This window comes from Trifolium pratense, linkage group LG5 (genome assembly GCF_020283565.1).
Source record: "Trifolium pratense cultivar HEN17-A07 linkage group LG5, ARS_RC_1.1, whole genome shotgun sequence".
Classification (NCBI taxonomy): Eukaryota; Viridiplantae; Streptophyta; class Magnoliopsida; order Fabales; family Fabaceae; genus Trifolium; species Trifolium pratense.
Window position 1 is genome coordinate 10,655,728 of NC_060063.1, and position 18,381 is coordinate 10,674,108.

Genomic DNA, 18,381 nt, shown 5'->3' on the forward strand with positions numbered 1-18,381 from the left:
CTATGAGTTGACCATTTTTCTTTAATCTATGGTTCAGAGCTCTCTTCTGAGTTGATTTTTATCAAGATTCAGAGCTCAACTATGAGTTGACCACATTTTTTTTTGACTCATAATCAGAACATGCGGTTAACCTTTATTGACACGGATATTCTGATTATGAAATTAAACGCAATTCAGTTATCAAGAACTAATCATGACATTTTGAAATGCAATGGGCCTCAATAAAAACTCCTGTTTTCACAGGAGAAAAGAGTGTCCCATTGTTTTTATTTATTGCTGGAAATGACTCTAGTACATCAGAATTTTAAATAGTGCTGTAAAAAAGAATAAAATTAGTTCGCCCTTCCAATGATGATGTAACGTTCCATGGCTAACTGTAGTAGAACTTCAAATTTGCTACGTTCCAAGTTCTGGACAAAATCTTTCCTTCCATTGTTTCTAAACGATATGCTCCTCCCTCGAAGGCTTCCTGCACACAAAAAGGACCTTCTCAGTTTGCAGCGAACTTTCCCTCTTTGTCTCTTCCCATGGGCCTTTTTAGAACCAAATCGCCCTCTTGAAACCTCCTTTGCCTAACTCTGGAATTGTAGCGCCTAGCTGCTCTTTGCTTTATGGCGAATTCCCTGAAGTGTGTTTTTTCCCTCTTTTCTTCAATCATGTCCAGGTTCTCCTCCAAGGCTCTATTGTTTTCTTCCTGCGTTATGGTTTCTCTACGCCAACTTGGAGGATTTATCTCGACTGGAATCATTGCATCCGAACCATAGACCATTGTGAATGGTGCTTCTCCTGTTGATGATTGGGGGGTGGTGTCATACGACCAAAGAATGGGCGATATGTGGGCTACCCAGGCTTCGCCTTTGCTAGCTAGCCTCCTTTTCAATGCCCTTAATATAACCTTATTAGCTGATTCTGCTTGTCCGTTAGCTTGAGGATGCTCAACCGATATGAAGGTATTCTGGATTCCTTTGCTTCTACAGAATTCAACGACCTTTTCACTAGCGAACTGGGTGCCGTTATCTGATACAATGTACTTGGGCAATCCGAACCTGCAGATGATTTTCTTCCAATAGAAGATCTTAACCTGTTCCGCCGAAATACTGGACACTGGCTCCGCTTCTATCCACTTAGTAAAATAATCCACGGCGACGATGATCCACCGTGCTTGTTTGTAACCAATTGGAAATGGGCCTACAATGTCCACACCCCACATGAAAAAAGGCCATGGGGATAATACTGATTTCAGTGGCTCCCCTGGTACGTGATGTAGATTGGCGTGTCGTGTAACACCCAAACCCGTTATTTAATTAACTCTGCCTTTATAAAATCTTTTTCGAAAATACGCAGCGGAAAAATTGAAAATCTGATTTATAAATCGCTGGTTTGAATATCACAAACTTCATTCAAAGATAATACTAACACATTTATCTAGTAAAATATTCGAATGAACTAAAAACAAAACCTCGCATCGAACGATGCGTTATTAGTTATACAAAACGGATACTTTTCAAATGAAAGCTTAAGACCAACAGAGTATACTAAGAGGACTACATGCATATACATATAAAAACCCCTTTTTCCCGTGTCTCAATCAGAGCAGAGCTTCACCATTGCACTCGGACGAGGCTAACATATAACCTGTCAACCTGGACCCCCAAAGGTCCAGCAAATAACACAAAGCAGAGAGTTAGAAAACATAAACATAAATATAAGTGTGAGTAGTATACTACACACTTCACACGCTATCATACATTTCTAACTCACGCACATACATCGTCAAATACGACTACCAATTAATCATTCATTTACAAACACACCAATCATATAGTTTCACGTCTTCTCGGACACTACCAAAGTGTTCATTTTATAGTCATGACGGACTCTACACTTGTTCATTTTATAGTCATGACGGACTCTACACTTGTTCATTTTATAGTCATGACGGACTCTGCTCACATACCAAGACATGGCAACAATCACATTATTAAACAATTAGTAAATACCAAAGCTTAACACATACGGAAAACACATTACAATCCAATCAGATAATGTCACATAACAATTATCAAGTATATGCACATTTACCCTAATGCATCTAATGCCAATTATCCAATGTCATGTCATCCCTAGACACGACTAATGCATGTGGTACCAATTTTACATTGTTCAGATTTCAGTCATGACGGACTGTTCAGTTTTCAGTCATGTACGGACTGTTCAGATTATAGTCATGTACGGACTGTTCAGATTATAGTCATGTACGGACTCTACATCAGCAGTTTTACATCATGCAGGATAAGCGTCTCACCAATGGTGGACCAAACCAGTTTTACATCATGTTGGATGCTGCTATTCACCCCATTTAAGATGAACCCAGTTTTACATCTTGTTGGATGCGTCGGAACTTACCGAACCACCTTATCTCCCTTGGATAAGCTCAATAACAGTTTTATATCATGTAGGATATGGTTATCATCAACCATCTCTCCCATAAAGAGGAGTCACACAGTTTTATATCATGTTTGGATATGGGTTCCAGATCTCGGATAACATGATCCCATCTTCGACCACTTTTCATAAACATAAACCATTTTCATCAATTATTGGAATTCACATGATTCCCATAACACAATTATTCATGAATGCATGATTACTTTTAAACACATCAAATACATGACGCTATCTAGCTCGAAGCTATTCATTCACTGATGCGGAAACACAATTCCAACATCTAACACATTAGGATAACACAATATCCTATCACTCAAATCATAATTATTCACATGATAATTATCTGCATAACCATTTTTATACACATAAAGTTTCATTTACACTTATGTCATAAAACATACATCATTCTCTTATCATTGCAAATTAATGCTAAAACATATACATACTCACTTTAAGCTACAACTTATTGCATACACGTTTATCAATCATCTAACGATTAACAATAAGCATTAACAGTATCAACATGTATCAACAATCATGTAAGGATACCCTTAAACCATGTTACAAGTGCCTAATTACACTTACAAACATCAACAAAAATTGCTGTCACAGAGGCCTTCGCTAAGCGAAGCCTCAGCGAGACATGGCGAACCTCACCAGGAAGTCACCTGCTCATGGCGAGCATTGGCGAGCTTCAGCGAACATGTTCGCTACAGCGAACTCCTGGTCGCTTAGCGAACTATACCAGAAAAATATCTGTTCTTGAGTTTCTCTAAGGCGGTTTAACATTGAATCCACTCAAAAATTCATCCAAACATGTTATAAATTCATATAAACAGCCATTTCAAACATATATGGTATCAAGGAACATTAATCATCCCTTCCAAACATCCAAATACCTCAAACAATCAAAATCATGCCAATTTCTTGGGTTTTAAGCAAGTTTAACAAAACATGCAAATCATTGATCAAACATCTACATATACCCACTTTCAACTCCCCAAAGTTGTTTACCTCATCTACCATGAGTTCACTACACATGTTAGGATCAAAAGAATCCATTTTCCATTAAGAAAATCACCCACAAAACCCACAAGAAAATAGAGTGGAAAGAGTTTGGGAATGGAGGAATCGACATCCTCCCCTCTTTCGAATCACTCACGAATATGTAATCTAACTCTCGTACCTTAGCTCGACGAATCCACAAGCTTGCTCTTCTCTTTCTCTCCCACGAGCTCTCCCTCTCCCTCATGAGCTCCTCCTCTTGCTCTTTCTCAAGAATTGTAACTTATGAGACTATTCATGGTTGACTTGCTACTTATAGCTCTCTCTATTCTCATGGATCAAAGCCCAATTGGCTAAGCCCAATAACCACTTACACGCCCCAAGGCCCAATCAACATAACTTCTCGCTCATTAACTTACGTTCCCGCTAAATGATTATTCGCCGCTTAATAATTTAATTATAAATCACGCCCTCGCGTAATAAAATAATTAAATAACGAATACTAAATTTTGGGTCGTTACAATTCTCCCCCACTAAAAAATATTTTCGCCCTCGAAAATGGCTCGACTAAGAACAACCTCGGATGAACTCTCTCATCCGACTTTCTAATTCCAACTTACATTCTAACCAATGGGTTTCCTCATACTACCTTAACCAAAACATACAAAACACTTCATGCAAATTCGCCCATGATGGCGGCAAAGCAATCCTATACGTCACTTTTCCGAATCATTTTACTTCCCTCGGTATTCCTTTATACCATCTCCGGTCAAAATAACACTTCTTCCGGATTCACACCAACAATCATTCAAATTCCAAACAAACCAAGTCTGACAAAATCAGTTTATTCCAATCTACACAATGAAGTTTACTACCAACAATAGATCAAGGATAGCTAATCCCTCGATTTGTCGATAGATAGTCAACAATCGTGACAACGGTATTAATCGTTCTTATCAAACTACTTAAAATTTCAACTTAACATCTTACGGTACTCGCAGCACCACTCCAAAACAAAACCACTTAACCCAAATACTCCGAAAGACCCCTCCGTTGCATACTTCACAACTTTTCAAATTCCATAAGTTCTTAACTGCGTCGAATCTCACTCCAACCATTCATTCGGTAGCATAACTTCTACACTCATTTGTTGTCCAACTTCTCAAAGTTCTTAACACATTCCAAAAATATATTATCTCCAACCGTCAAATTCTTTTCCTTCGCAATTCCCAAATCGTTGCGTCGAACCCCATCATAACTGTTTTATTTTCCAAACAATCCCTTATCCAAATTTCTAGGTTCCTTAACACGACATTTCCAATGTCACTTTTCCGTCGAGGTACTTTTATCCAAAATATTACCTTAAGTCACTCGTCGACTAACTATCATTTCATCGTCCATGATGAAAATATCCAAAATATTTTATTTCCTTACCACATAGTATTACTATACTACTCCAACATATACTATGTTCCCAACATCACTTAGTCTCCACCGACTTTTTCCATTCCATAAATAATTTTCCAATTGCTACAAAACATCTCTGATACTTACTTCAAGCATCACTTCCAAATTCTCAACACACGTTTTCCAAACACAACAATCACTTATGTGTGAGATAGTCCTTTCCGCAAATTCTTACTTGACATAAGTCACTTTCTTACGTCTCTCTAATACTCGTGCTCGACACGTTTCCAAAGGCTAACTTTCTTATCCCCAAACATCCAAAGGTAACACTTCGCACTTAGCTTCTCATCAACCTCTAAGGTTTCATCAAATCTTAGACACTAGTTGTCTGATTATCGTCCAAATGGATTCATTTCCTTCCTCTATAAACTTCTTATGAAATTCTTCGATTTGTTATCCCACTTCCATCTTGGAATAACCCTACTACTTGTACAATCATATGCCACTTGATAACTTAAAAAGTTTGCTAATCTTATTATGATATCTTCATAACTTCATTCTCATTCCGTGGTTAACTAACACTAACGGTTTACAAGGCTCCACCTCTATTTCTAAGCTTCTCAAATCCTTCCAAGAAATGACTATTCGGTTCAAACATACTCAACCTTTATAAATCCTTCCTAGGCTCTTCTTGATCACCTAGTAATTCTGTATTTAAATCTCAGCTACTATCAAAAGTTGATTTCCAAACAACCATGATCTCCGTCTTGTTGATTCCAACACAACTCTCATCAGATTCCTCTGAAAACTTTTCATCAACAAAGCTTCCATCTTTATCACTCTTCCTCCTCTTTGAGGATGAACCATCAAGTGAAAGACAACCAAACAATGGAACATTCTTGCTACGAGTTCCGCTAGAAACACCACCAGTCCCACTTATTGTAATCGGGTTTTCAGTTCCCTAACCACACCTTCCATCCTTGACATCAATCTCCCACTTAACTTAACCCTCAAGGTATCCACCATTCGCATACTCGTCGTATGATCATCACTAGGTTTTCTTACCCTCGACGCACACGTCTTCTCCGTTTCCCAGCAACGGTTTTCACTTAACATTCAATCTGCTCCATCATTCCCCAATGGCCACATTCTCCCTACGGCTAAACAACTTCATTCCGACTCACTCCGAAATGATCATCTGATACTTCCTCCAAAATATTCTCCAAATAAGAACTCCACTTCGAACAACGCTACTCAATCTTAAACAATCCACTTCAAGAACATCTCTATTCGTCCTTACTTCTCGCGTTCGAAACATCTTGGAGAGACAAAATCTTCTCCCCCACTTATCTCAAACCCACCTTTACACTTCCACTAGAACATTCGGTGTAAGCACCTAACCGTCCTATCGATTCCAAATCTATTCCTCCCAAGAGAAATCTAATACCGACAGCATTCACATGCATGTCGTATGCAAAGGGTAAACATAAGGTAAGATATCTAAGCATCTACTCAAAACCCCGGTGCAGTCCTCTTGACATACACACCACTACAAAATACATAAACACACTATTCCCATCTATGCTAATGTAACAACCTACGTAACAACTAGCATACATAATTACTACCACATGTCTATACATATATTTATAACTAAACTATATGTAAGACAATGAAACATCCATGTACACAAGACATCGAGTCAAGTACATGCATTACATTTCCTATCACTCACAGATATGAATCCCACAAAATCAATTCAAACATGTATATATATATACATATAAAATATAGCATGCTTTCAACAACTTCTCAACACGAGAATACATTCACACTTAAGTAAACACTCAAGCTATAAACATAATAATACACAACAAAAACAGACAGACACAACTGGCACACTTGCTCACTCGATCTGAATGCACAGACCGGCTCTGATTGACACATAACCTCACAGTCCGAAGACGACCTGCTCTGATACCACTTTGTAACACCCAAACCCGTTATTTAATTAACTCTGCCTTTATAAAATCTTTTTCGAAAATACGCAGCGGAAAAATTGAAAATCTGATTTATAAAGCGCTGGTTTGAATATCACAAACTTCATTCAAAGATAATACTAACACATTTATCTAGTAAAATATTCGAATGAACTAAAAACAAAACCTCGCATCGAACGATGCGTTATTAGTTATACAAAACGGATACTTTTCAAATGAAAGCTTAAGACCAACAGAGTATACTAAGAGGACTACATGCATATACATATAAAAACCCCTTTTTCCCGTGTCTCAATCAGAGCAGAGCTTCACCATTGCACTCGGACGAGGCTAACATATAACCTGTCAACCTGGACCCCCAAAGGTCCAGCAAATAACACAAAGCAGAGAGTTAGAAAACATAAACATAAATATAAGTGTGAGTAGTATACTACACACTTCACACGCTATCATACATTTCTAACTCACGCACATACATCGTCAAATACGACTACCAATTAATCATTCATTTACAAACACACCAATCATATAGTTTCACGTCTTCTCGGACACTACCAAAGTGTTCATTTTATAGTCATGACGGACTCTACACTTGTTCATTTTATAGTCATGACGGACTCTACACTTGTTCATTTTATAGTCATGACGGACTCTGCTCACATACCAAGACATGGCAACAATCACAGTATTAAACAATTAGTAAATACCAAAGCTTAACACATACGGAAAACACATTACAATCCAATCAGATAATGTCACATAACAATTATCAAGTATATGCACATTTACCCTAATGCATCTAATGCCAATTATCCAATGTCATGTCATCCCTAGACACGACTAATGCATGTGGTACCAATTTTACATTGTTCAGATTTCAGTCATGACGGACTGTTCAGTTTTCAGTCATGTACGGACTGTTCAGATTATAGTCATGTACGGACTGTTCAGATTATAGTCATGTACGGACTCTACATCAGCAGTTTTACATCATGCAGGATAAGCGTCTCACCAATGGTGGACCAAACCAGTTTTACATCATGTTGGATGCTGCTATTCACCCCATTTAAGATGAACCCAGTTTTACATCTTGTTGGATGCGTCGGAACTTACCGAACCACCTTATCTCCCTTGGATAAGCTCAATAACAGTTTTATATCATGTAGGATATGGTTATCATCAACCATCTCTCCCATAAAGAGGAGTCACACAATTTTATATCATGTTTGGATATGGGTTCCAGATCTCGGATAACATGATCCCATCTTCGACCACTTTTCATGAACATAAACCATTTTCATCAATTATTGGAATTCACATGATTCCCATAACACAATTATTCATGAATGCATGATTACTTTTAAACACATCAAATACATGACGCTATCTAGCTCGAAGTTATTCATTCACTGATGCGGAAACACAATTCCAACATCTAACACATTAGGATAACACAATATCCTATCACTCAAATCATAATTATTCACATGATAATTATCTGCATAACCATTTTTATACACATAAAGTTTCATTTACACTTATGTCATAAAACATACATCATTCTCTTATCATTGCAAATTAATGCTAAAACATATACATACTCACTTTAAGCTACAACTTATTGCATACACGTTTATCAATCATATAACGATTAACAATAAGCATTAACAGTATCAACATGTATCAACAATCATGTAAGGATACCCTTAAACCATGTTACAAGTGCCTAATTACACTTACAAACATCAACAAAAATTGCTGTCACAGAGGCCTTCGCTAAGCGAAGCCTCAGCGAGACATGGCGAACCTCACCAGGAAGTCACCTGCTCATGGCGAGCATTGGCGAGCTTCAGCGAACATGTTCGCTACAGCGAACTCCTGGTCGCTTAGCGAACTATACCAGAAAAATATCTGTTCTTGAGTTTCTCTAAGGCGGTTTAACATTGAATCCACTCAAAAATTCATCCAAACATGTTATAAATTCATATAAACAGCCATTTCAAACATATATGGTATCAAGGAACATTAATCATCCCTTCCAAACATCCAAATACCTCAAACAATCAAAATCATGCCAATTTCTTGGGTTTTAAGCAAGTTTAACAAAACATGCAAATCATTGATCAAACATCTACATATACCCACTTTCAACTCCCCAAAGTTGTTTACCTCATCTACCATGAGTTCACTACACATGTTAGGATCAAAAGAATCCATTTTCCATTAAGAAAATCACCCACAAAACCCACAAGAAAATAGAGTGGAAAGAGTTTGGGAATGGAGGAATCGACATCCTCCCCTCTTTCGAATCACTCACGAATATGTAATCTAACTCTCGTACCTTAGCTCGACGAATCCACAAGCTTGCTCTTCTCTTTCTCTCCCACGAGCTCTCCCTCTCCCTCATGAGCTCCTCCTCTTGCTCTTTCTCAAGAATTGTAACTTATGAGACTATTCATGGTTGACTTGCTACTTATAGCTCTCTCTATTCTCATGGATCAAAGCCCAATTGGCTAAGCCCAATAACCACTTACACGCCCCAAGGCCCAATCAACATAACTTCTCGCTCATTAACTTACGTTCCCGCTAAATGATTATTCGCCGCTTAATAATTTAATTATAAATCACGCCCTCGCGTAATAAAATAATTAAATAACGAATACTAAATTTTGGGTCGTTACAATTCTCCCCCACTAAAAAATATTTTCGCCCTCGAAAATGGCTCGACTAAGAACAACCTCGGATGAACTCTCTCATCCGACTTTCTAATTCCAACTTACATTCTAACCAATGGGTTTCCTCATACTACCTTAACCAAAACATACAAAACACTTCATGCAAATTCGCCCATGATGGCGGCAAAGCAATCCTATACGTCACTTTTCCGAATCATTTTACTTCCCTCGGTATTCCTTTATACCATCTCCGGTCAAAATAACACTTCTTCCGGATTCACACCAACAATCATTCAAATTCCAAACAAACCAAGTCTGACAAAATCAGTTTATTCCAATCTACACAATGAAGTTTACTACCAACAATAGATCAAGGATAGCTAATCCCTCGATTTGTCGATAGATAGTCAACAATCGTGACAACGGTATAAATCGTTCTTATCAAACTACTTAAAATTTCAACTTAACATCTTACGGTACTCGCAGCACCACTCCAAAACAAAACCACTTAACCCAAATACTCCGAAAGACCCCTCCGTTGCATACTTCACAACTTTTCAAATTCCATAAGTTCTTAACTGCGTCGAATCTCACTCCAACCATTCATTCGGTAGCATAACTTCTACACTCATTTGTTGTCCAACTTCTCAAAGTTCTTAACACATTCCAAAAATATATTATCTCCAACCGTCAAATTCTTTTCCTTCGCAATTCCCAAATCGTTGCGTCGAACCCCATCATAACTGTTTTATTTTCCAAACAATCCCTTATCCAAATTTCTAGGTTCCTTAACACGACATTTCCAATGTCACTTTTCCGTCGAGGTACTTTTATCCAAAATATTACCTTAAGTCACTCGTCGACTAACTATCATTTCATCGTCCATGATGAAAATATCCAAAATATTTTATTTCCTTACCACATAGTATTACTATACTACTCCAACATATACTATGTTCCCAACATCACTTAGTCTCCACCGACTTTTTCCATTCCATAAATAATTTTCCAATTGCTACAAAACATCTCTGATACTTACTTCAAGCATCACTTCCAAATTCTCAACACACGTTTTCCAAACACAACAATCACTTATGTGTGAGATAGTCCTTTCCGCAAATTCTTACTTGACATAAGTCACTTTCTTACGTCTCTCTAATACTCGTGCTCGACACGTTTCCAAAGGCTAACTTTCTTATCCCCAAACATCCAAAGGTAACACTTCGCACTTAGCTTCTCATCAACCTCTAAGGTTTCATCAAATCTTAGACACTAGTTGTCTGATTATCGTCCAAATGGATTCATTTCCTTCCTCTATAAACTTCTTATGAAATTCTTCGATTTGTTATCCCACTTCCATCTTGGAATAACCCTACTACTTGTACAATCATATGCCACTTGATAACTTAAAAAGTTTGCTAATCTTATTATGATATCTTCATAACTTCATTCTCATTCCGTGGTTAACTAACACTAACGGTTTACAAGGCTCCACCTCTATTTCTAAGCTTCTCAAATCCTTCCAAGAAATGACTATTCGGTTCAAACATACTCAACCTTTATAAATCCTTCCTAGGCTCTTCTTGATCACCTAGTAATTCTGTATTTAAATCTCAGCTACTATCAAAAGTTGATTTCCAAACAACCATGATCTCCGTCTTGTTGATTCCAACACAACTCTCATCAGATTCCTCTGAAAACTTTTCATCAACAAAGCTTCCATCTTTATCACTCTTCCTCCTCTTTGAGGATGAACCATCAAGTGAAAGACAACCAAACAATGGAACATTCTTGCTACGAGTTCCGCTAGAAACACCACCAGTCCCACTTATTGTAATCGGGTTTTCAGTTCCCTAACCACACCTTCCATCCTTGACATCAATCTCCCACTTAACTTAACCCTCAAGGTATCCACCATTCGCATACTCGTCGTATGATCATCACTAGGTTTTCTTACCCTCGACGCACACGTCTTCTCCGTTTCCCAGCAACGGTTTTCACTTAACATTCAATCTGCTCCATCATTCCCCAATGGCCACATTCTCCCTACGGCTAAACAACTTCATTCCGACTCACTCCGAAATGATCATCTGATACTTCCTCCAAAATATTCTCCAAATAAGAACTCCACTTCGAACAACGCTACTCAATCTTAAACAATCCACTTCAAGAACATCTCTATTCGTCCTTACTTCTCGCGTTCGAAACATCTTGGAGAGACAAAATCTTCTCCCCCACTTATCTCAAACCCACCTTTACACTTCCACTAGAACATTCGGTGTAAGCACCTAACCGTCCTATCGATTCCAAATCTATTCCTCCCAAGAGAAATCTAATACCGACAGCATTCACATGCATGTCGTATGCAAAGGGTAAACATAAGGTAAGATATCTAAGCATCTACTCAAAACCCCGGTGCAGTCCTCTTGACATACACACCACTACAAAATACATAAACACACTATTCCCATCTATGCTAATGTAACAACCTACGTAACAACTAGCATACATAATTACTACCACATGTCTATACATATATTTATAACTAAACTATATGTAAGACAATGAAACATCCATGTACACAAGACATCGAGTCAAGTACATGCATTACATTTCCTATCACTCACAGATATGAATCCCACAAAATCAATTCAAACATGTATATATATATACATATAAAATATAGCATGCTTTCAACAACTTCTCAACACGAGAATACATTCACACTTAAGTAAACACTCAAGCTATAAACATAATAATACACAACAAAAACAGACAGACACAACTGGCACACTTGCTCACTCGATCTGAATGCACAGACCGGCTCTGATTGACACATAACCTCACAGTCCGAAGACGACCTGCTCTGATACCACTTTGTAACACCCAAACCCGTTATTTAATTAACTCTGCCTTTATAAAATCTTTTTCGAAAATACGCAGCGGAAAAATTGAAAATCTGATTTATAAAGCGCTGGTTTGAATATCACAAACTTCATTCAAAGATAATACTAACACATTTATCTAGTAAAATATTCGAATGAACTAAAAACAAAACCTCGCATCGAACGATGCGTTATTAGTTATACAAAACGGATACTTTTCAAATGAAAGCTTAAGACCAACAGAGTATACTAAGAGGACTACATGCATATACATATAAAAACCCCTTTTTCCCGTGTCTCAATCAGAGCAGAGCTTCACCATTGCACTCGGACGAGGCTAACATATAACCTGTCAACCTGGACCCCCAAAGGTCCAGCAAATAACACAAAGCAGAGAGTTAGAAAACATAAACATAAATATAAGTGTGAGTAGTATACTACACACTTCACACGCTATCATACATTTCTAACTCACGCACATACATCGTCAAATACGACTACCAATTAATCATTCATTTACAAACACACCAATCATATAGTTTCACGTCTTCTCGGACACTACCAAAGTGTTCATTTTATAGTCATGACGGACTCTACACTTGTTCATTTTATAGTCATGACGGACTCTACACTTGTTCATTTTATAGTCATGACGGACTCTGCTCACATACCAAGACATGGCAACAATCACAGTATTAAACAATTAGTAAATACCAAAGCTTAACACATACGGAAAACACATTACAATCCAATCAGATAATGTCACATAACAATTATCAAGTATATGCACATTTACCCTAATGCATCTAATGCCAATTATCCAATGTCATGTCATCCCTAGACACGACTAATGCATGTGGTACCAATTTTACATTGTTCAGATTTCAGTCATGACGGACTGTTCAGTTTTCAGTCATGTACGGACTGTTCAGATTATAGTCATGTACGGACTGTTCAGATTATAGTCATGTACGGACTCTACATCAGCAGTTTTACATCATGCAGGATAAGCGTCTCACCAATGGTGGACCAAACCAGTTTTACATCATGTTGGATGCTGCTATTCACCCCATTTAAGATGAACCCAGTTTTACATCTTGTTGGATGCGTCGGAACTTACCGAACCACCTTATCTCCCTTGGATAAGCTCAATAACAGTTTTATATCATGTAGGATATGGTTATCATCAACCATCTCTCCCATAAAGAGGAGTCACATAGTTTTATATCATGTTTGGATATGGGTTCCAGATCTCGGATAACATGATCCCATCTTCGACCACTTTTCATAAACATAAACCATTTTCATCAATTATTGGAATTCACATGATTCCCATAACACAATTATTCATGAATGCATGATTACTTTTAAACACATCAAATACATGACGCTATCTAGCTCGAAGCTATTCATTCACTGATGCGGAAACACAATTCCAACATCTAACACATTAGGATAACACAATATCCTATCACTCAAATCATAATTATTCACATGATAATTATCTGCATAACCATTTTTATACACATAAAGTTTCATTTACACTTATGTCATAAAACATACATCATTCTCTTATCATTGCAAATTAATGCTAAAACATATACATACTCACTTTAAGCTACAACTTATTGCATACACGTTTATCAATCATATAACGATTAACAATAAGCATTAACAGTATCAACATGTATCAACAATCATGTAAGGATTCCCTTAAACCATGTTACAAGTGCCTAATTACACTTACAAACATCAACAAAAATTGCTGTCACAGAGGCCTTCGCTAAGCGAAGCCTCAGCGAGACATGGCGAACCTCACCAGGAAGTCACCTGCTCATGGCGAGCATTGGCGAGCTTCAGCGAACATGTTCGCTACAGCGAACTCCTGGTCGCTTAGCGAACTATACCAGAAAAATATCTGTTCTTGAGTTTCTCTAAGGCGGTTTAACATTGAATCCACTCAAAAATTCATCCAAACATGTTATAAATTCATATAAACAGCCATTTCAAACATATATGGTATCAAGGAACATTAATCATCCCTTCCAAACATCCAAATACCTCAAACAATCAAAATCATGCCAATTTCTTGGGTTTTAAGCAAGTTTAACAAAACATGCAAATCATTGATCAAACATCTACATATACCCACTTTCAACTCCCCAAAGTTGTTTACCTCATCTACCATGAGTTCACTACACATGTTAGGATCAAAAGAATCCATTTTCCATTAAGAAAATCACCCACAAAACCCACAAGAAAATAGAGTGGAAAGAGTTTGGGAATGGAGGAATCGACATCCTCCCCTCTTTCGAATCACTCACGAATATGTAATCTAACTCTCGTACCTTAGCTCGACGAATCCACAAGCTTGCTCTTCTCTTTCTCTCCCACGAGCTCTCCCTCTCCCTCATGAGCTCCTCCTCTTGCTCTTTCTCAAGAATTGTAACTTATGAGACTATTCATGGTTGACTTGCTACTTATAGCTCTCTCTATTCTCATGGATCAAAGCCCAATTGGCTAAGCCCAATAACCACTTACACGCCCCAAGGCCCAATCAACATAACTTCTCGCTCATTAACTTACGTTCCCGCTAAATGATTATTCGCCGCTTAATAATTTAATTATAAATCACGCCCTCGCGTAATAAAATAATTAAATAACGAATACTAAATTTTGGGTCGTTACATGTCGCTGACACTTATCACAATTTCTTACATACATAGCAGTGTCATCATGTATGTCTGGCCAGTAAAAACCCGCTCTTAATATTTTCCCCGCCAAAGCTCTTGAACCAATATGGCTACCGCACGAACCCTCATGCACTTCAGACATAATGTGTTTTGATTCCTCTTTATTAACGCACAAGAGGAGAGGCGAGGCGAACCCTCTTTTGTATAACTTATCTCTAACCATGGAATACCATGCCGCCATCTTCTTTAATTTGAATGCTTTTTCTTTTTCCTTGGGGAGTTCGTCCTTTTGGAGGTACCAGATTATAGGCGATCTCCAATCTTCCTCTTCTAATACCATCATCAGACCCTCCACGCTAATGCTGGGAGTATTGATGGTTTCTTGGATAACAGTTCTATGGCTCCCTGGCTTCTTCGTGCTCGCCAATTTGGATAGTAAATCTGCCCTCATGTTCTGTTCACGTGGAACATAAACTAACTCAAAAGAATTGAAGTGCTTAGCTAAACTTTGTACTCCTTCCACATACTTGATTAACTGTGGCTCCTTCGTTTGAAATTTCCCTGACACTTGGTTTGTAACCAATTGGGAATCGCTCATGGCTCTCAGATCCTTCACTTCCATTTCCTTTGCCAACTTCATTCCTGCTATCAATGCTTCATATTCGGCTTGATTGTTGCTAGCTTTAAAGGCGAAACGTAATGACTGTTCTATCATAACGCCATCTGGTCCCTCTAATACTATTCCAGCCCCACTTCCCCTTATGTTGGATGCTCCGTCAACCGATAGGGTCCAAGGCGAGGTTTTTTCAGTCACTGGTGGGGTAGACATTTCCAATACAAAGTCGGCTAACATCTGAGACTTGATGGCCCCTCTAGGTGAGAAGGTGATGTCAAATTCAGATAACTCAACGGACCATGCTACCATCCTCCCCACAAAGTCTGGCTTTCTAAGGACATTCTTAATGGGGTAATCTGTCTTAACAACCACTTTGTGGCTTTAAAAATACTGTCTTAACTTCCTGGATGTGACGACTACCGCGAGGGATAGCCTCACTATCCTTTGGTATCTTACTTCCGCTCCTCTAAGGGTTCTACTTACAAAGTATATGGGTTTTTCCTCACCCTCTACCTCCTGGACTAAAGCTGAACTTAAGGCCCTATCAGAAACTGCAAGATAAAGATAAAGAGTATTGCCTGGTAATGGACGCGTCAAAATTGGAGGAGACGCCAAGAATTCCTTTAGTTGTTTGAAAGCCTCCTCGCATTGGGGTGTCCACGAAAACCTCTCATTCTTCTTCAGGGACGTGAAGAAATGGAATGCTTTCTCGCCTGCACATGACAGGAACCTGGATAATGCCGCTATTCTTCATGTCAATTTCTGAACCTCTTTTACTGAAGTAGGACTTCTCATGTCTATTATGGCTTGACATTTTTCAGGGTTAGCTTCTATTCCTCTATTGGTAAGCATGAAACCTAGGAATTTTCCCGCTTGTACTCCGAAGGAACATTTTGCTGGATTTAGTCTCATGTTATACTTTCTTACTGACTTCAGGATGTCTAAGAGGTCCTCGCCATGCTGGTTCTCTTCAGAGGTTTTTACTACCATGTCATCTATATACACCTCCAGATTCTTTCCTATTTGCTCAGAGAATACCCTGTCCATCAGTCTTTGATATGTCGCCCCTGCGTTTTTCAACCCAAAGGGCATAACATTATAAAAGTAGTTGCAAGTGTTAGACATGAAGGCCGTGTGAGGGGCGTCTGTGGGATTCATCTTTATTTGATTATATCCGGAATAAGCGTCCATGAAGCTCAGCATCTTGCACCCAGAGGCGCCGTCTATTAGCCTATCAATGTTAGGCAGCGAATATGGATCTTTGGGACACGCCTTATTCAAATCCGTAAAATCTACGCACATTCTCCACTTTCCGTTGGCTTTCTTCACCATAACTACGTTTGCTAACCATGACGGATATTTTATTTCCTCAATGAAACCGGCTTCCTTTAGCTTTGCTACTTCTTCGGCTATCGCAACCCGCCTTTCCTCTCCTACCTTTCTTTTCCTCTCTGAGATTGGTTTAATACTGGGCGATATTGATAGCTTGTGAGTTGATAACCCTTTCGTCTATTCCTGGCATATCTGAAGGCTTCCACGCAAATAGGTCAGCGTTATCTCTAAGGATCTTAATAATTTTTTCTCTTTCTTGGAATGATAACGCTGTTCCTAAACTAGTTGTCTGATGTGGGTGTTCACCAATTTGAACTTGCTCCAACTCCTCTATGGGACTCACTCTCCTGTCTTGGAATTCTTCTCTAGGATCCATATCTGAATTCTCGATGATGTTTATGTCACCTTGAACTGTGGCTTGTCTTCCTCCAGGCGATACATTCGAGTTGGAGACTCGATGCCTTATCTTTAAACTGGACTCGTAGCATTTTTTGGCGAGTATTTGATCGCCTCTAACCGTTCCTACTTCCCCGTTATCCAGAGGATATTTAATCGCCAAGTATAAGGTTGACATGGTTGCGCCCAAAGTGTTGAAAGCTGGTCATCCTATGATAATGTTATAGGAAGTGAATGGAGTCTTGACTACTAGATACCGTACTTTGATAGTCTTGGCGTTATTCCCCTCTCTAAAGGTTGTGAGTAACGAGGCGTAGCCCATCACATCTACCTGTTCTCCGGAAAATCCAACCAGAGTTCCTGCATACGGCTGTAATTGCTCTTCGGCTAACTGCATGGCCTTGAAGGCCTCCCAATACATAATATCTGTCGAACTTCCTGAGTCGATTAGGACTCTTTTTACATCGCAGTTCAGGATTTGGACTTGTATTACCAGAGGATCATCATCATGGGGTGCCACCTCAAGACCATCCTTTGCTGTGAATGCCAAATCAGGGACGGTGAGTGATTGTGGCTGCCTGACAAGGTATATCTCTGAAATGGCGCGGCGAACATACCGCTTTCTAGCCGAGCTTGACTCGCTTCCTCTTGAGAATCCCCCCGCTATTGTATTAACAGAGATCCTTTCTTTGGGAGTTTCCTTACCCTGCCCAGGCGTATCCCGTGGTTATGGCCTGGGGATTTTAGGTACGACGACTCGCCCCTGCACGGCGTCCTCAATGAACTTCCGGAGATGGCCGCTTTTAATCAATTCCTTGATCAGATCTCTTAGGCGAAAACAATTTTCCGTAGAATGACCCTTGCATCTGTGGTAAGCGCACCAAGCGTCCTCGTCGACCCCCATGGGGAATCTTGTGTGTCTCT

At 38.8% G+C, this 18,381-nt stretch overlaps 1 protein-coding gene across 1 annotated transcript; it reads right to left on the reverse strand.

Moving 5' to 3' along the window:
- Nucleotides 1-490: 490 nt before the first annotated feature.
- Nucleotides 491-17,061, reverse strand: LOC123886031. The gene is made up of 4 exons (XM_045935368.1): nt 16,542-17,061; nt 16,236-16,442; nt 15,143-16,085; nt 491-1,046 (listed from the first exon to the last, which is right to left on the reverse strand). The coding sequence occupies exons 1-4, from the start codon at nt 17,059-17,061 to the stop codon at nt 491-493; spliced, it is 2,226 nt and encodes a 741-aa protein (XP_045791324.1).
- Nucleotides 17,062-18,381: the final 1,320 nt, after the last annotated feature.

Excerpts from the sequence above, each read along its gene's own strand:
- LOC123886031 (XM_045935368.1), bottom strand. The coding sequence starts at position 17,061 with ATGGTGAAGAAAGCCAACGGAAAGTGGAGAATGTGCGTAGATTTTACG. Across the intron at positions 16,443-16,541 it reads AGAAGCTAACCCTGAAAAAT|GCGAGAAAGCATTCCATTTC; the intron begins GTCAAGCCATAA and ends TGTCATGTGCAG. Across the intron at positions 16,086-16,235 it reads TTTAGTCCAGGAGGTAGAGG|ATTACCCCATTAAGAATGTC; the intron begins GTGAGGAAAAAC and ends TTGTTAAGACAG.